Here is a 24,477-nt window from a genome sequence, read left to right as displayed (position 1 = left end):
AAGCAGAATTTATCATCGCAAAAGAAGGTAAACTTTATGTCTATCTTCTTAAATTTAAGTTTGATTTTTGGTAATTTTCCGTCTAGGTTTTTTAGTGTTAATTTTGTTTATGAATGTAAACATTTGACGCAGTGGCTTAGTCATGAAAGTCATTGGTTCGAGCCCTGGGGCCTATTGCACGAAAGGGTCTTTGCAAGAACCGTCTTTCGTGTGCGCCCATTTACGGTGATGCGCCATGTGAAACGCATTTTAAATAAATTACCTGCAAACATATTTTATTCATGCGTTAAAGTAAACAAAATCTTTGTTTATAAAATGGTGTGATGTATCATGAAAATTTATACAAATTGATTTAAGTGCTAGCTAACGAATTTTATTTGTTAATCACATATTTTAGAAATATCCCGCATACAGCGCATCATAAAAGATGGGCGACACGGCAACCCTTTCATGCAATCTGCCAGGGCCACATCACTTTCATATACGCCCTTGAGCAATGAATTTAATCAACTGTGTTCTTTAAAAAATGATTTGTATGAGATATTGGAAATGCTATTAATATTCTTGGAATGAGTGTGTATATACTTGTTAAAAAGTAGAAATGAAATTTAAAATATATCAGATTATTTTTTTGCCCACCTAATTTCTATACAATTATGTGCCAAGCCCAGATAGCGAAAAAATGTCCCAACAAAAGTAAACCTACATGTCACTCTCCAAGTAGGGCATTATACGTGATAGTATGCCCTTTTCAAAATGTTAATTGCCTGAGAGTTTATCCTTGTTTGATCATTGTCGCAAAGTTTTATTAGTCTAGCTAAAATGTAAAAAGTCTGTCTGTGTTTGGCCCATCCCCCTCAGAAAATTTAGTCCAGCAAGATATTAATTCATTTGATTCTATGTTAAATGAAGAATAACTAAGTGACATAGCCTGGAAATCTTCTGACAAAAGTTTCATGTAGCAAAGAGCAGTTTCGAAAACAAAAACATAATTTGAAAAAGTAAATCTGTGTTTTTTTTTAAATCCAGAATAGAAAGGATACCCTTTTTATAAGTGCACTAATAACTGGAACCATTGTGTATGGCAACCCTCTTACAAGTTTTGATGTTGCGACAGGCAACATCTTTTAGTACTCAAGCATAACATGCAGACATTGAAAAAAAAGTGTGTGGTAAATCGGATACGACATCTTAAAAAGTGTTTATTTGCACAAATAGAAAAAAAATCTGCGAAATCCGGATGGAAATGAATTAGAAACTTTTGCAATTTTAAATTGTGCTAACTTTAAATCAAAGATTGCACCATGAATGAATTACACAATCGTTATAAAGGGAAACCAAAGACATCACACACTCGCTTCTTTTTTAGGTTTTCTAATCCTTCCAAGAAATTATGCAAAACTTTTGTTTTATTCCTCTTTATTGGAATGAATTATGCAATATTTCCGGGTAAAATCATTAATATTTTAATGTGAATTCAGGGACGTCCACTGAAAGAGACATATGTTAGATATTTAATAAAGGAAACGATTTTGCTAATAATTTTACATTAAAATGTACGTACATTAAAAAGGGGGGGGGGCGTCATCGGCTTATCTAATTAACACATTTTCTCAGCAAAATACAACAAAATAAACAAAATTAAACCGAGCATTTTACTCTGATGGGCAAATTGAAATAATTCAAACACTTCAGGCTCTTCAGGCCCCAGTAATATCACAATTTGAAATTGAAATGTTCGAATCTTCATGAAAAGGTGATAGGGGATATATTGACGCTTTTGGGGGTGATAATGACTATGATTATTGTATTGATGATTTTACGTAGAGGGCGTTACCTCTTTGTTATCGATGTAGCAGCAGACGTAGGAAGGACAGATGTGATTTTCATTCATCATTATTCTTGCCAAAATGTAGTGAATAGATCGTTAACTTGTTACAATTTCAAGATGACGCTTATAGCATTGTTCAGCCGCTTTGTTCGTGGAACTTTGTTGAAATATGAAACAGTTGCGGTGGTTTTCGCATTGTTATTTCTCTATGGTTATGTCTTTCATCGAGACCACATCCTCCGCTCGGTGTTTAGACGGACACTCATGCACTCAGACGCCGGGCCTGGCCCACCAGTGATCATGCGGATTCCCGGTTTGAACAAAGGGGGACTAGGGAGGAGTAACGGGCATTTAAAGTACAGTCATGCTAGCCACAGATCTAGTTATAAACAATTCGAAAGTCAAAGTGATGTAGCTCATTGGGAACTTTTGAAAGACAATGTTGCTGTGTATTCTATTCAAGGACGACGCCCTGGGATGGAAGACCGATTTGATTACGCGACGGGAGAGAAGGATGGAGTGTCTGAAAAATTCTGTGGGATTTATGACGGCCATGGAGGCGAGGTATTAATATTAATTTCATAGTTTTCTCTAGATAATATGATTGAAGCCTCAAGTCAAGATGTGATGTGTGCAATTGATCATTTGAAAATTGTTGATCTGTTTTTTTGAGACTTTTTGCATTTTAATTGATTACAAATTTGATTTATGGGAAATTACGTGGAGCGTTGCAACTTGTGGCCCAGTGGATTTTGAAACAGAGGGGCTTGGATCCAAATCCCAGCCATAGCGTAGTTTCCTTCAGCAAGAAATTTATCCACAATGTGCTGCACTCAACCCAGGTGAGGTAAATGGGTACCTGGCAGGAATTTATGCTGTAAAAGGCTGCGGGGCTAAAGCCAGTGTAATAATATCCAAGTCCTTTGGAAGCACATAGAGACGTTAATATAATGTGCTATACAAGAACTGACTATTATCATTCTGCAATAAAAGATATCTACTTTCCTTTGTCTTTTGAAAGCATTATGATCTAATAAATCTCACATTTCCATTTTCTTTTGTCAGGATGTTGTGGTTTATTTTAATGTATTTGCACTTGCATTCTCTCTTTATAAATTCTCAAACTAAAAGTGACAGATTACTACACTGTGTCATAATTTCCCCCCAATGAATGATTCTATTCTGTAAACTTGATATGAACAGGTACCCAATATTCCTTCTGCCCTTTTCTGCATCCTTCCCCATTTACTTGTGTCTTGATTTTATTCTTTTTTTAAAATCATATATTTGTGAAAATTGTTGTACCGTAATTTGACGAAACTCTCAAAACGGGTTGAATACTAGTGCCCTTACGGTACCAAAACCAATGTTTTTTTTAATATAGGCCTAATATTTGTTAATAATAGGGGGACTGATCTCAAATTCTCAATAGGCAAATGATCTGTCTGTCTCTTACAGTATATGCCCTGGTATGCCTCACAATATTAAAGGGGTACTCTGGGCTGAAAAGTGAAAATAATTTATAATTATATCTAAATATAAAATAGAGTACAATTCGCCAAGCAAAAAAAATCATCCAAATTGTTTAACAAAGAATGAAGTTAACTTTTGAATTTTAAAGTTTAGCAATATTTTTTGAAAATAGTTATATAGTATGCAAGTCATCATGAATATTCATTAGGTGTGCACATGATGTCACATCCCCACCTTCCCTTTTCTTACATTATGTTATTGCATGAAATCATAATCGTTATACTTCATACAATTGCGAATGATATGTCTCCCCTAAATTAAGTAAGTTACATCATTGAATATCTTATGCACAATCAGTTTTCAATCCAATGTTTTAAGTTTTTGAAGGAAATAATTAAATAAAACTAATTTTATATAATAAAATACAAAAGAACAAGTGGGGATATGACATCATCAATTTGCTCATTGAATATTCATGAAGATAAGCATATCACTATTTCACCAGAATAATGCAAAACTTTAAAATATATCATAACTTTGTTATTCCTTGTCTAATTTTGTTCAAATTTTCAGTGTTTTGTTTGTCTTATTTTCCTTTATAAATCTGTTCAAACGTACATGCATAGAGCTAGCTCCATGGTACATGTATCCTCACTCAGTTTGGAGTATCCCTGTAATGTGTGGTATGTGTGAATATAACATGTTTTTTGTTGGATTTTGAAAAGATATGATAAATGAATCAATTGAACTTTGAAAATATGGTATATTTTTCAATTTCGATCTCTTTACAGTTTGTTAGGTCTTAGGAACAGACAAATCGTAGTTATAGCTTTGTAATCTTTACATTCCAACTGTAAGCATAATTTGCTTGTCCTGCCTTGTCTTGGGTTCCGTTTGCATATTTTATGCATGTTTGTTGAAATGTCGAGGTCACCAAGCAAGCAGATCACAGATTTGACTTTTGGATGATTTTTGTTTTGAAAGAGTCCAGTGACCTTGTTAGGCCGAAGTCTGACTTTAATTTGTGTACTTGTTTAGATCTTCACTCTCTTAAATTGATTAGAGTATTCACCTAATACTGACCTTTAATCAAAGCTTTAGACAGGCTATTTGCTATTAAAATGTTTTGAAGAATGATTGAGAGCACTAAATTTAAGTTCAGAGTCAAAGAAAAAACGAGGGCACACCATTCTTCAGCTCCCATATTCTGTTCTGTTAACAGCATCCATTAATATGTACTGTGCAGTAGACTGGTATCCTATAAAAGGAATAAAACATACGAGGGCCACAAAGTCCTCAACCATTAGGGAAGCATGCCTTGCTCGGCTAAGCCTTAATTAGGTTCCATCTGAGAAGGATTTATTGCCCAGCATTTCACATTTGGGCAAGTCCAAGAATTCGCGCGCGTTACGTATGGGACATTTCAGAGGCTTCAATGACCTGAAAAATAGTGTTATTTGACTTTGATTAGATTGAATACCCTCATGATGGTAAACATCTAGGAGAAGAATAATCATGGAAAAAATGGTGGCACATGACCTCGACCTTGACCTTTTAGAGAGAAAAGATGGGCCGTTACGTATGGGACGCAGAAAAAAAGACAATTTTTAAAACAATTTTTTCAAGTTGAGAATTCTCTGAAAGTATTTCATTTGACAACTTGTAACTTAGTGTGATAGAAGTCACAATACTCTAGTATATCTAAGGCAAGTTTCATGTCATAAGCCAAATCCCTCTAATTACAGACTCTAATTAAACAAATTAATGACATGTTACGTATGGGACAGTTACGTATGGGACATTTTGTCCCCATAGAGAATGTACACAATTTCCCCCATAATTCAACAAATTGAAATAATTTGAAATATGGAAATAACAAAAGAGTTTCTATCTTTTAAAATGTTCTATTGAGACATATTTGATATGACTGAAAAGGAAATTAGCCATTTCAACATTTTTTTCCTTGTTTTTCATGGTTTCATGAATTTCTTATGTATTTCTATTGTTTTTTATTTTATTCATATTTTTCCATTTTCACAATTTTTTCACTTCAATTGTTTTCATTAATCAGTATTCATAACAAATCAGTCTTTAAAAACTAAAGAAAAGGTAAATAATCACTTTTTTAGAGCACTCTTGAATTTTTTTTCTCCATTCACTTTGTACACAAATCTCCCCATTGACATTGTGTGTAAATGTCCCATACGTAACATGTTGTCCCATACGTAACAATTTTTTAATTAACTTTTAATTAAAAAGTAAACTCTATTTTTGAAACTTTTTGGGGTATAACATTTTCATACTTTATAAATCAGAACTTCCCAGAGATGCAACAATGCAAGTATTGTATTATGAGAAATAACTTAAAAAAACATCCTCAAAATGTTACGTATGGGACATTCCATCCTTGGACAAGACCTAATTTGCATAATTAATTAGATGACATCACATTTTTTCCCCCAAAAATAATAAGATGTTAGGGGGTCCATGTCCCACCTATGACTAAATCTCACAAGTTTTGTTTTTATTTTCTATGAGTTTTTATAATTGTCCCATACGTAACGCCCATTTTACCAATTATGCAAATTAGGTGCCCCAAATTAGCATAAATATGCATATTATCAGATTTTTCTTAATTAAATTTTAAAATTTAACATTTGGGCTTTCTTACCCCACCAAAGATAACTTCTTAAATTAAAGATGAATTTTTGCCTTCTAGGGTGACCTTTTCTTGGACTTGCCCATTTACTCCCCCCTCGTGATGCCTGTATTTTTACTTTTCCCTAATTTTCACAAAACCGGACATGCACATCATGAGTGGTCGTATGCAAATAAGGAAGCCAATGATGTCACATCACTATTTTAATGATTTCAATTTTTCCTCCAATAAACAAATGCAAACATAAGTTTGATTCATAATCTAGAGTATAAAATCCTCATTAATACATTTGATTTTATTTATGAAGCAGTGATGAGCTTTTCTCACAACAAATCAAAATTGCGCTTTAACCAAATTTACTTGTAAAGATATTCGAGAGAAGAAATGGTTATTGATCTCCCTCATTTACATAAAATGCTAAAATACATGTAGGATGTCCAAGAAAACATGGGAAACTTAAAAATACCAAAATAGGACATCCCAAAATAGGATGTCCAAGAAAACATGGGAAACTCAAAAATACCCCTTTTTACACTTTCAATATTTAACAGCTACTTATCAGTATCTTTCTCACCTTTTCATGTCACCATCACTGTTGACTCATAGTCATACATGTATGTAGTATTAGACTCATGCTTTGTTTTTCTTCTTTACTTATTTTTTTTAATTGTTTCATTGGCCCGTATTCTTAAGTCGGGTTTAACTTAAACTCAGGTTTAAAGTTGTGGTTTAAGTATGGAAAGCCAAAAGTATCAAAATTTTTATTAAGTTGTATGTTTCTTATGTTTCCTGTAGGCCTACTCTTTCCTGTTTCATCGATGGTGAAGACAATCATCTATTAATACTTCCAAGACAATTATGGATGGTTTGAGAGCCAAGTGCAATGAAATATGATATCTTTACTGAACATTAGTGATTTATGTAACAATGGGCTGTCCATACTTAAACCACAGCTTTAAACCTGAGTTTAAGTTAAACCCGACTTCAGAATACGGGCCAATGTGTTTTACTCATTCCTGAAGTTTGTTGTGTTGTAATATTTGGGACAGACCTTGACAGGCCAATGTCCTCTTGTGAGTCTCGTCTATCCCATACTTCCGCCACAAGATGGTCCCAAGTCATGCATGTATTTTCATTACTGTGAGTCATTTGGTAGGGGAATGTATTCAATGTTATTTTGATATCATGTTTAGAATTTCAAAGAGACAAATAATTAAAAAGGGGGAAATTTATATGTTACAGAACTGTTGAAATGGAATCATGGCACAGTATAAAAGAAAAATCAGTATATTGTCCTGTATTGTAACTTAATGACAAGTTATAAAAATATTATGTACATGTAAATGGTATTGAAAAATATGTGATATGATAAACTATTACATTTTACATTAGTTTGAATGAAATCGCAAAATGAGTACATTTGATTTAAAATTTAATTTTTAGGTAAACCCTACCCATTTATTAGTTTCAGTGTTTTATATTTCACCTTTGACTAAGTTTTGTTCTTTGTCAGTGTCTGCAGGAAGCCTGGATACCTGTATCCTGCTTTCATACACCGGGGATCTCACAATTTTCTTGCATTCACATGATATTGATTTTTGTACTTTTTGCAGAAACAGGATGTATCCGTCAAATCTAATTTTTTTCTTGGCTGGGGCTCACTGAGTGTGTAATTTCTTCACAAGCATTAAATCTAAAATTAGAAGGCATGCCCTATTATGATGTATATGGAGATTATTTAGAAGCAATTACATGAATGATTGCTTTTTGGTAAAGTTATGCATGATGACCAATTATTGTATTATTCTGGAGTTACATATGTTTATGTGTACTGTAAGCAATTTTCTTTGTCAAGTAAATTTCAAACAGGGGAGGCAGCTCAAGTTTAATATTAAAGAATTGAAAAGAACGATAATTGATAGTGAAAATAACGAAATTTATATTTTCATAGACTGCAAAACAAGTTAAACAACCTTGCGGTGTACCATGGCTTTATTGATCAATAAAATATATTTTTATGCAGTGTTTTTTATGGGTGAAGAGTATGAAAATTCCATGTATTGTTTTATATTATTCATGTGCTTATTGAGTATTAAATTTCAATCAAATACAGAGTGAGTCATTAAACTGCTTTGAAAAGCAATTTTGTAAAAACAACATCAATAATGGGCAATAAAACAAGAATTATCGACTCAGAATGAATATTCAAAAGTGATCTAGATGAGAGATGAACACATTTATCAACAAAACTATGATAAAAATTTAGAAGATAGATCTATGTAGGATGTAGCTGGGAATTTCAGAGATGGTGATGCAGGATGGTACTTGTAGTGATTTAAGATTTCGATTCAAATCTAAGTAGCTGTTTGTAATGTACGTGTATAAAAAAAATATTTATCTAAAGGAACCGTTGCTGCACTAGCACCATGAGCGTTTCTGGACGGTGTGCACGCTCAATATTCACTATTATTATTATTATTATTATTATAGAGAAAGAAAATCCTGACATTTATAATTGATCTGAAATATTTGATACAAATTACAGTACAAATTGATTGCCTTAGTTTTAAAAAAGTATATTTTTATTCATTCATAATTTTGTGTAACATTTTCTGTTTTTCATGTTTCTTTTTGTTTACCAATAGTCTGTTTTTTGTTATTTGTAAATATTTTGATTACACTATCATGATTCAACAAAACATTTTATTACAAGGAAATCATACAGAAACGCATTACTTGACAATATGATTTTGATAATCATATCTTCATTCATGGTGGTTACTCTTTAACCTTCATGCTTAAATCATAACGCTGTGTGTAATGTGTATTACCATGGACCTTAATAGCTCCATGGTAATTAATAATGCATCTGTCTTTAGTATCCATAATCATGGTAGCAGTGTAGGAAATACATGAGGTTGATGGGCAACTTTCCCCTCATGAAAGCCCCTAACCCCCTAAAATTCCCCCAAAATAACACTTTGGGGCGACCATTCTTTTTAGAGAGTCACCCCAAGATCTGCCACAAAAATGTTCAAGAATCAATATTGTAACTATGGCAGAATGACATACTGTATAATTGCTTGTTACCCCTAAAAAGTAGCCCTTAAAATAAAAAAAATAGCCCCCAAATTTCTGCAAACGCCCCAATGTCGAGAAAAAGATAACCCCTAAAAAATAACAATTATTTCCTACCCTGTCGTGTCTTAGAAGTATCATTTTTTTCTTTCTCTTTTTTTTCAGTTTGCAGCAGAATTCACAGAGAAGTTACTCTCACAATCAGTCCTTGCGCGACTTGCCACCGCTAAACGAAGACAGCAACATGTCAATCATTCACAGATACTCATCGAAGAAATATTGGCTGTGGACGAGAAATTCCTTACTGTAGCAAAGTCAAATGAGGATATGGCAGGTATGGTAATTGATACGATGATGTCATTAATTAATTGTTCCACTCATGTCTAGAGTCTAAGTGTATATCTTTGGTGAACGAAACAAGATCCATTATTGAAATGATTCCCAGATTTTGAACTACATTCTTTAAAAAATGAAACACCATTCATCATTGAATGCATACTCAGAATATAAATTTATATCTTAGTTTATCCACAAACATTTCTCTGTAAGGATTTATTAATGAATCATTGATTGTTTGCCCAGATTCTTTCAGTAGTTATGATTTACTGTTATGTAACATCCCCTACAGAAATTTCCAAGCTTGCGGGAAGCGTGCGACTAGCTTGCGCAAGCTTGCGGCATGCTAGTAACTAGCATGCGGCTAGCTTAATAAGCGTGTAATATGCGTGCAGAGTAATAGTTAAGCGATCTTTAGCGAGCAGGGACTGTTCGCTAGCATGCACTCGCTTATTAAGCGAGCGCCCTGCTAGTCGCATGCTAGTTACTAGCAAGCGGCACGCTTAAATTTCTGTAGGGGATCAATTTTGCATCTTTGCGCAGAAGCATATCATAGCAAATGAGGTTTATCTGAGGCACAAGTATTGCTACATGTAGTTGAAACAATTTTATACCGATTTTATTTTTGTATATTGTAAACCCCGACTAGTGAGGAGAGCTTCATAACAGAAACTAGTTTTTCTTTTAGTCATCCTCAGGCACTAGTCGGTGGTAATATCTTCTTCTTGTACTTATTCTTGTTGTCTTTTGCCTGGAAACAGAATAAATAAATCGAATTATATCTGCAGTTTGCTGACATATAATTGATTTTATATGTGATCTCATTTGTTAACTTAATTTTTGGGGGTAGGGGAGACCGGGGTTAGTTGGAACATGGGGTAAGTTGAAACATTGTAATTTTCTTTATAACGCCTGTAAAATAGATTTATGCAATACTGCCCTCAATTTATTGCAATAATCAACAGTGTTGTATTATTAATAGCAATAAATTGAGGGCAATATTGCATAAATTTATTTTACAGGCTTTAAAGAAAGTTACAATGTTTCAACTTACCCCATGTTCCAACTAACCCCGGTCTCCCCTACACATTTGTAATGCACCAGTGCAAATTTCCTGGAGATGATAAAGAATTCAATTCAATTCTAATGCTGAAGATTTGGGAGTGGGAGTAATTTTTTTTTTTTTTTTTGGGGGGGGGGAGATTGTCATGTTTTTAAGGAAAATATAGACTTTTTGAATGAAAATCCTTTCACAACTTGTCACCTGTTTTTTTTAAAGGGCGATCACATCCTTTTTGGCAGTGAAATTTTTTTGCTCAACTTTAAAAAAAAAAGCTGATTGCATCCTTTCTGGGATTGAGAACCAATGGCTCGCATTAAGGTGTTTGCCCTGGGTGCCAACCTGATGCCTTGAAATCTCCCCCATTTCTGACAGTGATTCTACATGTATATTGTTAAAAAAATTGCCTTGCCCTCCTAAGGGTGCTTAGGTCTATTTTGAGGGCTGTGAGAACAACTTTCTTTATTTGGTTTGTTAGAAAATTGAAAAGAATCAGCTCACTTTCTGTGCTCTCTTTTTAATGAAATTCTGAATCGGCTCATAGCGGTTGATTTACCAAGGTCTGTTTGCTTGATTCTCCTGTCCAGGCCATCCCACAAGAACAAAACATGTAACATGTGTACCTTGCTCCAACCCATTGCCCATGATTAGCTAAATTCATGGATATTCCTAATCTTTTGTGTTTAACCGATAAGGCGGTAAATGAATAAATATTGGCATACATCTATAGAATTGTCTACTCTTGTGAGAATATACCAGTAGTTTTCCTGCTTTTATACAACATTTGGTAAAGGCTACATATTTATTTTCTCTTTTTAAGGGGTAGACCTACATGCACTCTGCCTGAAATTAATTTGAATATATGCTTCTAATACAGTTTAATAATGATTTACAGAAACTAATGAAGTATGAAAATATGATGATTAATTGCAAATTGCATTGTTGGGATGAAAGGTGAAGCACAATATGTACCAGTATTATATGTATGTTTATACATATTACATTATTTTGAGGTATAAAATGTCCATTTTTCTTTTATTTCTCACCATCATGAAAGTGATTGCTTTAAGTAGTTTCTAAAGGACCTGTTTGTGTTGTACTGTACATTTATGAAAAAAAAAGAATTTTAAAGAATGAAGTAAACAAATGGTGATCCCAGATGATGTAAAAAAGTGGGGTGAGAGGGCTTTTAAAATTCAGTATTAAAGTATTGTTTCAACTTTCAAAGAATACAAAACTTTAATTCCATAAATTCAGTGTACTAAATTTAAACCAAGTCGGCTTTATCAAGTCAGAGTACATTTGAGTATCCCCTTTTAAGAAAAGGAGAAAACAGGAGTTCCTTTTTTTGTTGGAAAAGTATGAAGTTGCCTTCATATCAGGTTATTGCATCAAAAATTCATCATAGAGTAGAATTTTACCACCTACATTGTGAGATTGTTGAAGCCCTTAGATATTTGTTAGTGAACTTTTGATCATTGTTCCAGTGGGACTATACATGTTTCAATTGTCGCTTTAGGGTTGTTCAGAGTATCCCATAATGAAATGCAATCAAGTATCATAAGGCAGTGCTGCACTAGCCCGAGTTTGCTCAATCACAAGATTTTAGCCCGATCGGCCCTCTTCGGGATTAATCTCGAGATTCAAGAAATCTCATCTCCACCTTCGCAAGAAGAGCGATTCCTGCTCGAGCAAGGCATCGATGCATTATGGTCTGACGCCGTGAATAAATAATCCTGAGTGTGTCTGCACTTGCGAATTAGCGGGATAATTCGTAAATAGTGCGATATTTTGCAAATAATTCCAATCTTGAGATTGATCCAGTGAACTAGCGCGATAACTGCATCTCCATTACAAATAAGCTAGAGATTGTTCAGATTGGGATAATTTGCCGGATCAGAAATAGCGCGCTAATTTGAAAACTCAGGCTGGTGCAGACGGCCCTATAAAGGCAGTACAGTACTACATGTATGTATCAAAAATTGTCCACCGCAAAACATGGCTTTTCAAGTGCCAAGTACTGTCTGTAATAGTTGCTTCAAACATTTTTTTAATGTGTAGGCCAACAGTGTAGTCCCGATAATGCCATTCTTCATGTATTTCATGTGTCTTTATATGCAGCAAAACAGTCTTTTCAACACCACACAACAAAAACTGTAGTTTGGGCTAGAGAGGATCACACCAGTTTTTTTTCTGGTGTTATAGTATTAGTTTTAGTGTTTGTTCAACACCCATGGGCATTACTAACAACACCTTCGATTGTTACTCTCACACTCTTTGGTGTTGTGTTCAAACTCTAGGGTGTTATTTTAACACCCTTAGGATGAGGTCCGCTAATGACACAACCTGGTGTCAGATTTAACTTCCCAGTTTTTATACGACACCAGAATATCTTCTATATCTTGGTTGCATTGACCAGGTCTTTGGAAAGTGATAATATTAAGCCATGGAACCACTCAAACTTTATATGATCAGGAATGGCTCATCTGTTCTGTAACCACAGAATCCAGAAATGATATCCCAGCATGCTCCTTTCATCATAGCAGGATGCAGTTAAGCTTGACGGCAATGCAGACGTACACACTGCATGTGAAACGTAAGGAGAATGGCCAATTATTCATGCGGGGGAGCCGGCTCTGGTCCTTAGCCATGTTTAGCTTTCCCCAAATATTCATGAGGCCAGGGCATCTGGAAATGAATGGTTGCCATGGAAATGCATATGAAATTAACCAGATGTTGTCAGCTTGTTTGAATTTAATTTGAGGTCCTGAGTATGTGGCCGCTCCGTTTGTACAGGTGCGGTGCCATTTCGCATCAACGGTAATTGGATATTTGGAATTAAGGGCTGATGGAAGTGATGGCGAAATAATGTCAGGCCTGTTGGGCTACATGTATATATGGAAACCCTTGTGCAAACACATCCTTTTCGTAAAGATCTTTAGTATAATTGACTTTTTACAGACGTGTATCAATCAGATAGCAATATATGACAGGTTACAGCCTTTAAAGGGCCAAGACCATCCCCAACAAGTATATAACTTCTAATAACTACTGGTGTAGAAAAATCAAACAAGCATGGTGCTGAAAAATCATTAAAATTGGATGTAATATTTGCAATTCATTTCACAAAAAAAGAGTTTGTGTACATCGTGGTCAGTATGCAAATGAAGAAACTGATGATGTCACACACATCACTATTTGAACTTCTGCCCTCTGTATCAATTTGTAGCCTTTTCCCTTGTGGTACACCCTAAATTAGTTTTCTTGATTCAATTTCAAACTATCATATCTTTTCTGATATCACTTGTGGTTATCATGAGTCTGTACTGTGGCAAAACATACCAAGCTTCCATCACATCATGAAATTAAATTGGGGGGGGGGGGGTAGAATGATTGAAACCATGGTAACGAAGATAAATGTTTGTGGAGTCACTGTGTGGTTGTTTGAATTGCAATACATGAGAGTTGAATGGAGCAAACATTAGGGAGAGTTCTGTTATCATCAAGAGAGGAAGTCTTCATCACGAGGACCTGTTTCATTGACATGATTGTGAGGCAGATAGCGATACTTCATGTTCTTCACATTACCTTATCAGTCACTTGTATCAAATTCCTGTATTGGTTGTATTATCATCCATAAATTTTTACAGATATTTTGTGAACACTTGTTCATCCTTGTGAAAAATGCAACAACATTGACTCAAATTCTGTTCTAGATTTTGATTTATAGATTTTTTAATATTTTATTTTGTGATATAATCTTATGATTATGAGACTCTGCAATTCCATTTAAGTAAAGTCTTTGAAAATACCAAATTAATGTGCCAAAAAACAAGAGACTAGTAAAAATCACCATACATGTAACAATTACCTACATGTAATTTGAAAGAATATCCAGTCAAGAACAAGAAATATTCTTAAATGGGGATTTGCTTACGGGGCAGAGGCCCCAGAAGTTTCGTGCTTTTTGTTTGTTTTGGGGTCATTTTTTTAAAACTTTGACTAAAGAATCTGATGACAACTGCAGAATATTTTATAATTATTGATTATAATTGTTGATCATATATCGATTATATAAAATATTTTCAATAATTACCATACTGTTCACCTGGCAGCACAGGTGTTTAATATTTCTGACCCTTATAAACTTCCAAAAGATTTTTGATATTCTTACCTCCCTCAAAACTTCATTAAAATCCTAGTTATTCATGCAAGCTTTTCCCTTCTTTTAATACATGTACATGCAGGTTTCCTTTTCTTTTTTAAGGTACTGCACATTGAGCATATTTTCGTGATGGATATCGGTACATTAAAAATGTCCATATTCTCATTAATATTACTATTTTATGACAAAAGTTTAAAGAGAAATTCCAGTAGTTGCAGTAAACACTGATTTCATGAGAAAATCTGTAAAACAAAGCTTAATTGTCAGTATATCATCAAGGATCTAGATCTGGTACAGTCACATAAACTGAACTTTGTGAAATCTTGAAATCTATGCTGAAAAATGTTCAGACTGAAGATCCCCAACACAGATAAGCGCACGTGTGACAGTGTATAATTATTGCTTCCAATGTCGGGCCCGACGCTCTACCTGATTCCTGTGCTTATTTGCTGATTTCTCAGCAATTACACAATTTCTTCCAGAATCCTTTGGCATGTATATGTTTTATTTATACAAACAGACACTTTGGTGGTCATTTCATTGGATTCTGTACAAACTCATTTTGATATCGTTACCAAAAGTAGCATTTACCTTTAATCTTCATGAGAGCCAAAATTGCCCTGAAATTTCTGAAAATAGAATGTTTTGGGGTGACCGTACAGTGTACTTTCCAAGATCAATAAATAAAAGTATATATTCAAGAAAAGTTAGAAATAATGATGTTTTACATACAGCATATACTTTCCAGTATAAAATGAAAGAAATCGATTTCAGCAAACTCCCAATGTGGAAAAACTAGCCCCTAAAATAAAAATATTTGATACGTGGGACATTCCTGAAATGGTTTGAATAAAACATGTATACAACATGTGTGAATCTGTGAATGCAATTTTCCTTACCATGATTTAAAATAATTATGATGATCTAATGTACACTGTAGCTATAAGCTGTTTCATACCAACCTGATGATGAAAAATACAATTTTTCTGCCAACTGGTGTGTAAGCAAATTGCAGAGAGAATATACCCACGATAAGTTGATAGTGTACTTTTAAAAAATTAAATAGCTCCTTCGCTGAGATTTCTCCAAAGTCACAGAGATTTTTACAGTGTGTATACATGTAGGAATTTAATGAAGAGGTTCGCTTTAAATATTGTTGGCTCAATGTTGGTGATTAAAGTCCGATTCAAATACTGAGAATGGTGGGGTAATCTCTGATGAGGGAATCTTCACCGATCTACCCATCACCAGGTATTGTTGCTAGTGTGAATGCAAATTGCTTATATTCCCGAAAGGAAATACATACCGTTTATTACTTTTCAAAATTGGGTCTTTCCACGAAGTTGTGGCAGAAATTGTGACATTATAGCATAACTCATTTCTAATTATACCATATTTGTATAGGCTTGTATTCATTACAAGAACTTTCACAGTGATTTTTCAAGGTCATGGGTTTTCTTTGCTTTGTTGAAGCATATTATGGAAACTTTTTTCATGACAGCATCTCAGTATGCTAGACACAGGCACCATATATGTAGGTTGCTTGAAATATGTGCCTTGTCTGTTACCTAGACGATACTGCCCCTGCTTATAAACTTTCAGAACTTCTTACATGTAGATATGGGAAATAATATTTGGAATTTTGAGAACTGAACAAGTGCTCATTAATTTACGGGTAATTCGGTGATTGAGTCAGTCTAAAATCACTTTAAGGGAACTTTATCTTCTTCTTGTGGGTTTGAATGCTTGAAATACAATTATCAGCCATTCTGACGCCTGGACGAGTTCTTGTAATATATATACAGGAAGTTTGGTGATTGGGTGGGTATAAAAGCGTCTAATGATGGCGTTCCAATACCAGATCAACATCAATTAGCAAGTTCCTACCTCGTCCATGTCCCGGATTAGATCCTATTAATGAAAACCCTTATACCATGTGTTCTGATGTGTAAGTATACATCCTGAGATCATTTGGTTCTATGAATTTAGAGTTCAACAAATTAATGTAGTGCAAATTAACGTAGTGACATTAGTGATAATTCAACCATGGACCCTACAGCCGGGGGGGGGGGGGGGGTGAGTGGACTGTGTACATTTAAATATTATTAATTTGTCATTTATTATTGGAAATATCAGCAGGTTTTTCATTTTAAAGGGCAAGTCTGCCGCAACGAAAAATTCTATAAAGGAAGAGAAAGATCAAACAAGCTTATCACTGAAAATTTCATTAAATTCAAGTTTACATACCTGTATAGGTAGATGTGAATGTGAAAAATGAATCATTTGTTCCTTAGAGACATCAACAATTTCTTTAATTAAAGTTAAGCCCAGCATTTTGATCAAGTTGGTTTGATAACACTTCGTGTCTTCTATGATGCAAAGTTTTGTATGTTTTATACTGGGGGGATGCTTGTTTGCATGACCAGTTTTTCAACTTATTGATGACATTATTGATTTTCATATGATTAGCAGAATGATCATTTTGACTATTAGCTGAAGATAATGAATGATTATACACATCCTTTCATATGACGTTAGTCCAAACCATTGTGACGTACATATGAGATATCTTTCAGTCTACTAGTGTTGACTGTGTGCATCAATAGGCATGCCATCAGTATTGTTAGTTTGTGTTGCAGTCTACCATGAGTACTACAACCAATCCATCAATTTCCTTTACAGGATCTCTTTCTATGTGTACATAGAATCAAGGAGCTTCTGTGTTAGAAGCTCCTTGATAGAATGGTCATGTACCAATGGCATACGAAGGGGTATTGAAGGGCAATGCACGATCCCCCAAAATTTTCATGATCAAGAAACTAAAGTGAAAAAAGAAACAAAATTACAGGTAAAAAGAGATGACTTAATTATGATATCATTTAGCAAATATGATGTTAAAATCTATCACAAAATCATAATTTTGTATTAAAAATGTCAAAATTTTTGCTCGCTTTCAGCTTTTCAGAAATTTGACTCCATACACCATATCTGGTCCCCTCAAAACTTTTAGCTCATTGCACTGAGTGATGTACATGTATGCAGTGCATTATGCATTGCACTAATAAATGCTTTACAAGGGGGGGGAGCTGGGTTGGGGATATGTCATATTAAAGCACTTAAGGCCTACATCCTAACTTTGTGGTCTATTTGGAAATCTCCTGTAATATAAGATTATTTTTTTTTATTCTGACCAAGGATTTCCATTCTCATACCACAGTATTCCAGTTGAGTATGCCCATGGCCATTGATTCCATGTTCCAGTGATGACAGTTTTCCTTTCTTATTCCATTCCCAAATTACCTTATCCATATACATCACAGTCATTGAAATGCAACAGGGGGGGGGGGGGTCTTTGGGTCCCAAAAATGGAAGCATGTCTGGCCCACATCATAATTATAAATTCATGAGCTACATGTAGTCCAGACTGACTGAACAGTTCTATGAATTATATTTGTCAGTAGAGCGGGGATTCGTATTCCGGTGACCTGGGTTCAATTCCCAATTGGTGCGCTAGTGCCCTTTGGTAAGGCATTAATCCTCATTACCAGGTCCTTCGGAGAGGACCTTCAGCTGTAGGTCCTCTGGTTGCTTGCTTACAAGCATTCATGCTTTCCTAGTAATCGGGCAAAAAATCTCCAAATAAAATATAGATTTATATAATATTTTTTTGCAGTGTGAAAGGTTTTTCCTGCCCCTTACTCGCTTACACTATCCACCCTAGGTATCCCCCACATATTATAAGGTCGTTTTTAATTAATCAATCCTCCACTCGTAATGTGCCAAGCATTGTGTGTTGATGAAAGTGATAATAAGATATAGACCAATGACCTCTCTATGTACCTATCTGGTATTTATCTGCAGTAGATCAGTGCAGCAAAGTATGTTCTGGAGTTCTTTACCTTTACTTGTATGTGATTGTATTCACAATAATAATCTGTCAATCTGTCATCTCTGTGCCAGATGAAAAAGATGACATTTGCATTATAAACCTCAACACATTTATCTCCATGAGATTATTTTCAAAAGTTAAGAGGCCTTTGCAGAAATGGTTGCAATCGAACTTGACTTGATCTTCAACCAATGAAACAAGCACATTTTAAAAGGAACTTGCTCTTCACTTGTTTTAAGGTGCTTAGAAAAAACAATTCCTTCTGCATCTATATACATCTCGGAGGTTAACCAGAGTGAGATATCCCTGTGTTTTTTTCAACTTTAATTTGAATATGACTGAAAGGATCTCTTCATAAAAAAATAGATTTCATAGACCCTTTCATATCTCTGTTGCATTTAGTGATACTGGTTCAGTGTATACAAGTACATGATGAATGAGGGGTCTCTAACATCCAAATTCTGTACTAGTCACAAATCTTCAAGGGGAAGTTCACCCTGACACGGTTTGAGGGAAATCACTGAAAGATTTAGAAAGTTATTGGAATTGTAGTTTTTTGTTTGTGATGTCATACGAGCAGCAACCCCACATGAAAAAAAAAAGAAAATCCATAATTAAATTTTTATTGTTCGAAATAGACATGAAATGAAATACTCTGAAAATTTGCTTTGCCCAGTTGGTGGGCCTGGCAGCTAACGTGGAGCACCAGATCGACGAGGCTCTATCCCTTTTAATTGTTAAATGCCAAACATGGTAGCAGCAACTCCCATCTTTTAACGTCTTTTGGTGTGACGCGGCTGGGTTTTGAGCCCCCGACCTCCCGGTTGTGAGATGGACGCTCTACCAACTGAACCAAGGTAAGCGATGAATTCCAATTACCGGAGTTATAAATGAATATTCATTATGAATGACTTATTCTGTTGAATCCCGGGGGTGTTGAATTTCGGGAATTGAAGAGTCATAGCGCGCGTAATTTGATAGCGTTGTAGAGCTATTATTGGTGCCAAAGAGAACTCGTTTGGAGAATGCCGAACGGTGTAGGCCTAGAGAACTTATGTTGGTTACCAGACTTATTTTAATTTGTCTTCTCGATCTCGGTAGGTAGGTAAAATATTTTAATCTGGGTATACCCTTGAGCTGAGGGTCAAGTTTGAGAGATAGGCCTAAATAGCAGCTAGACTTAGCTGGTTAGCTAGACCTACTTAGTAGGCTACTGAACCAGAACTAGTCTAAGCCTTAGGTATCAGAGCCTGAGCTGAGGTAGCTCCCTAGAATACCGTCTCTTTGACACCACATAATAGTTTGTACGTCTCTACAACGCTATCAAATTACGCACGCTATGACTCTTCAATTCCCGGGATTCAACAGAATACGTCATTCATAATGAATATTCATTTATAACTCCGGTAATTGGAATTCATCGCTTACCCTGAGCCAACACATGTTATGTAATGTAAAATCAAATGAATAAATTTCAATTTTTTAATGGTTCATGATGACTAAAGAAATATTATTCTTTCAGGAGCAGGTGTGAAATGATATGGTTGTTGATATACTGAAGTTAAATAAAACCATTTTCATTATTTTTTTGAGAAAATGGTATTTCATTGATTTCTCAAATACATGATACAGGTGAAGCTGCTTGCATGTGACATCAAAAATTAAAACTCTCATAACTTATTTAGATTGTTCTTTGGGCCTGATATTGCCATTATAAAATGATGGGGAAGCGGCCCATGACTGCCACGTAATAAACCATAATTGAAGTGACAATAGTAATAGATGGAATGGGCTGTCATCCCAAACCGAATATAGCCAGAGGCCGAATCCACATGCTCCTGGGACTGAAACAGGGATTCCCCCTTCACAGCCCTTACGGATGCAGCTGAGGGTTGTCATCCCCAAAGGGAGCCTGGTCAGCTAGGAGCCAAGCTAAATGAAGCTACATGTAGACAAGCTAATAACCTTGACTTCTAACCTCCCCTTAAATAGATTTTCCTCAAATCTTGACCAATATTTTTTTTTATTATTTGCACAAAAGTTTTGTCTGGGTGAACTGTCAAGTCCACCCCAGAACACTAAAAATTTCTTCAAAATTGGATGTAAAGTAAGAAAGTTACGACATTTTAAAGTTTCGCTTTTTTTACACAAAACAGTGATATGCACACCTCAGTGACATGTAAATGAGACAGTCGATGATGTCCCTCACTGACTATTTCTTTTGTTTTTTATTGTTTGAATAATACAATATTTCAACTTGATTGAATCATACAGTATTAAGCAATGCTAATCGCATATGTAGGAATTAATTGTTGTTTCACAAAACATCATGGAGAAAATTGGATTATTTGAATTTGATATTTCATATAATAAAATACAAAAGAAAAAGTGAGTGAGTGATGTCATCAGTCTCCTCATTTGCATACCAACAAGGATGTGTATATAACTGTTTTGTGAAATTAAGCAAAACTTTTGATTGAATTTTCAGTGTTTTGCTTGTTGGATTTTTCTCTTTTTATTCAATCAACTTTTTGTCAGGGTGAACTTCTTTAAGAATATTTAATAGTTTGTCATTATGTTATGTATACCATACATTAAGGTGTGACAGAAGTCAGAAAAGGAATTTGTTGAGAACATAGTATGTTTCATAGTTCTTAAATTCATTCAGAATTTTTTTTCCCATTTGTATTTTTTGGTGTGTATTGTAGGGTCAACTGCTCTGGTAGCCCTAATAACAGAATCAGATGTGATTGTCGCAAACGTTGGGGATTCACGTGGCGTGATGTGCGACGGGTCTGGAAAAGCCGTCCCACTTTCGTACGACCACAAACCCCACCACCCTCAGGAGCGTAAACGCATCAAGAAGGCAGGAGGTTTCATTGCTTTCAATGGCGTCTGGCGCGTCGCTGGAATCCTCGCCACATCCCGTGCCATCGGGGACTACCCGCTTAAGGATCACAAGTTTGTCGTCGCCGACCCTGATATTTTGACCTTTGACCTTGACGAACACACCCCACAATTCCTGATCCTTGCCAGCGATGGATTGTGGGATACATTTAGTAATGAAGAAGCCGTCCAGTATATTAAAGAGCGATTAGGGGAGCCGCATTTTGGCGCCAAAAGTATTGTTCTTCAGTCATTCTACCGCGGTTCTATGGACAATATAACAGTTATGGTTATTAATCTCAGCAGACATCGCTCAAATTCAACTCATGTGCAATAGCTAAATATGGGTTCTTATCATTTTTTCTTCCTTGCTTAAATTTAATCATTCTTTTTAAAGATGAAATGTGGTTTTATTTATTTTGTTATTTTGTTTGATTATGTTGAGTTCATGGATGAATTTTGAACATTAATAAGTAATCATGAAGAGGGCATGTGACTGTTATTTATTGAGAATTTGAGAGACTGAATTGTATTTATCATTTGATTGAAATTGTGAGAACAGTACTTACAAAGGTACATTGCGCACATGCATGATGATTATAAATTTGTAATGATGTCTTTTCCTTCCCTTTTGTCCTTGAATATGTTATGCAGGGTTGGTAAATACTGGATGGTAAATATTTTGAAGCAATGACATACTGCCTAATACTGTACACTGATAAATATAAAAAAAAACTATGATAATACCAATACCATGTATTACATTTGCGTAGGATGTAAGCTCCCATATTTCAAATCATTATAGGTAATCATGAAAAGGGTCCTTGAACAAAAATTATGTTTATACATATCAATGGAAAATTATTTCAAGAGTTAATACAGCGTGCTCCTTGATGCATGTTGATTTATCATAAGGATAAGGATAACTGTGTTCAGGCTTTATTCATGGAACGTTCACATCACATTTAAGTTTATCAGTAAAAATACTGTAGGTCTACACTGTATAAGGAAATTATCAAACCTATTTTGTTGCATGTAGCAGTTATACATGTATATCAAGTAGCAGATTTTTTTATATTGATTTACATGTATAAAGCCGTTATGATATGATTTCCGCCTTATTTTTTGTGTCATATCCCATCGATTTTGTGCATGTGTTGTTGTGCTTCACTGATTTGTTATTCCATGTGTGAACAGGCCTTCGATTCACTACTCTATTTGGAATTTATTGCAGGGCAAAAAATAATTGAGTTTGAAGTAGGAACTGACTCTGTCATTTTCCATTTTCATGTTTATGAAAACCAAAGCCTATAGGATTGCATTCGATTGCTATGATTTATGTAAACAAGGATATGAAACATGTCCCCAATCCCATTGTCCCATATTTCTTTTCTTTCTTTCATATGCTTTTTTTTATATCACAGCTCTATCCTTACATAACTTGGCCTGCTATCATTTCGAACCTTTCTCCAACTGATACAAGTACAAACTTACCTTTATTACATTGTTGAATATGTATGCTGGTTTCATTTTGATTAAATTGATTGATTGATTGATTTTATTCATCAAGAATATCACAAGAGATTACAATGAAATTGAAGAATACCTTGACAGGATAGCCCATGAAAGCCGAAAGGCTTATATCCAATGGGGTCCTATAGTTGTATAAAACATTAACATATTGTAACCAGTAATGTAACAAAACTGGAATATGGTAAAAAAAATAAAATAAAATTCATACAACATCTGAAGCAAACAACAATCCTCCTGATATATGAAACAAGATTACATTTTAACATGCCCTAGTGTATACATTATCTACAATAGTAAAAACGAACTGTACAAAATGTGTGATTTTTTATGGTAATATTGCTCCCGAGTAGCTTCCAGTTTTAATGTAAGCTCATCATCGCAGAAGAAAACATATGATCAGTTATGTGGGCAAAGCCAGGATATATTGATAAGGCGGGGGGGGGGGGGGGGGGGGGGGGGGGGGGTGAGCACAAGTTAAACTCATGGTGATGTCTCTTTTATTTTCAGAGTGAAAAACAAATAGGGATATTGTCACATGACAAAGCTTTTCCTTACAAATACTCCCTTTTCTCCCTTTCTTGTCATTTTTCCTTGTGTTGTTTTTATATGCATGTGGGCATTTTCATGGTAGCAGATGTTATATGGCACAATTTCACACACTTTTTATTGTTTTAGAGATAATCATGCACACAATGAAAAGTGTGTAAAATCGTGCCGTGAAAACGCCCATGTACATATATATATATATATATATTATATGTGTGAAGAGTAGAGTAGAATCAAGGATGAAGCAAAGTATACACTATGTTGTAAAGCTTTCGGCCCTGGCCTTCTTCAGTTTTTATTTGCTAAACAAAACAAATAAAGCAAATCATAGAATAAGCAACAGAACAAACATAATGTAAATAATAGCAAATTGAATCAAAACCAAAACAAAAGAATAAGAGAAATCAAATGGTAATACACGGAATAACAAACTAAGGATCATACTCAACAGAAATAAAAAGTAAAGTGAAAAGTACCTGACATGGGTCATAGCAAATTCTCCTGAACTAGGGTGTAGTTGTGTACCGTGCGTGTGTGTTATTTACAAAGTAAAACGTATTAAAGGCGAAGAGGGCATACTCAGAAAAATGTGTGTATTTGAGCAGAACTAATGAGCAATAAAAGTTGGAAAGGAGTGACTTTCCGTCACTCCAATGATCAAAGCGATTGGTACATATATCCACGCCCCTCATTATATATATATATATATATATATATATATATATATATTATCATGAAAATGCCCATGTACATATATGTTACCATGAAAATGCCCATATATATATATTACCATGAAAATGCCCATGTACATATATATTACCGTACTTGAAAAATGATGGGTGCAGTTACCGCCTCCTATCCCCTCCCCCCACATGATGCCACTTCTGGGCCAAGGATGCAAAGTGATAAATGATGGTATGTTATGGTTATTGTTGAAATGAAAGACTGTGACCATGGCTTGTAGTTGTCATACAGATTTATTATACAGTATACATGTATACCAATAAAGCATAGGCCTACT

General features: G+C 34.8%; 1 protein-coding gene across 1 annotated transcript; it reads left to right on the top strand.

Annotated features, from left to right (window-relative positions):
* Nucleotides 1–1,849: 1,849 nt before the first annotated feature.
* On the top strand, nt 1,850–22,983 carry LOC121429978 (protein phosphatase 1L-like). The gene is made up of 3 exons (XM_041627247.1): nt 1,850–2,395; nt 9,207–9,375; nt 21,200–22,983. Exons 1-3 carry the CDS (start codon nt 1,949–1,951, stop codon nt 21,712–21,714), a joined length of 1,131 nt encoding a protein of 376 aa, XP_041483181.1. The 5' UTR covers nt 1,850–1,948; the 3' UTR covers nt 21,715–22,983.
* The last annotated feature ends 1,494 nt before the right edge of the window (nt 22,984–24,477 follow it).

The sequence above is a fragment of the Lytechinus variegatus genome, chromosome 16 (assembly GCF_018143015.1).
Source record: "Lytechinus variegatus isolate NC3 chromosome 16, Lvar_3.0, whole genome shotgun sequence".
Classification (NCBI taxonomy): domain Eukaryota; kingdom Metazoa; phylum Echinodermata; class Echinoidea; order Temnopleuroida; family Toxopneustidae; genus Lytechinus; species Lytechinus variegatus.
The sequence above is the reverse complement of the archived record's forward strand: the minus strand, read 5'-3'. Positions and strand labels throughout refer to the sequence as shown.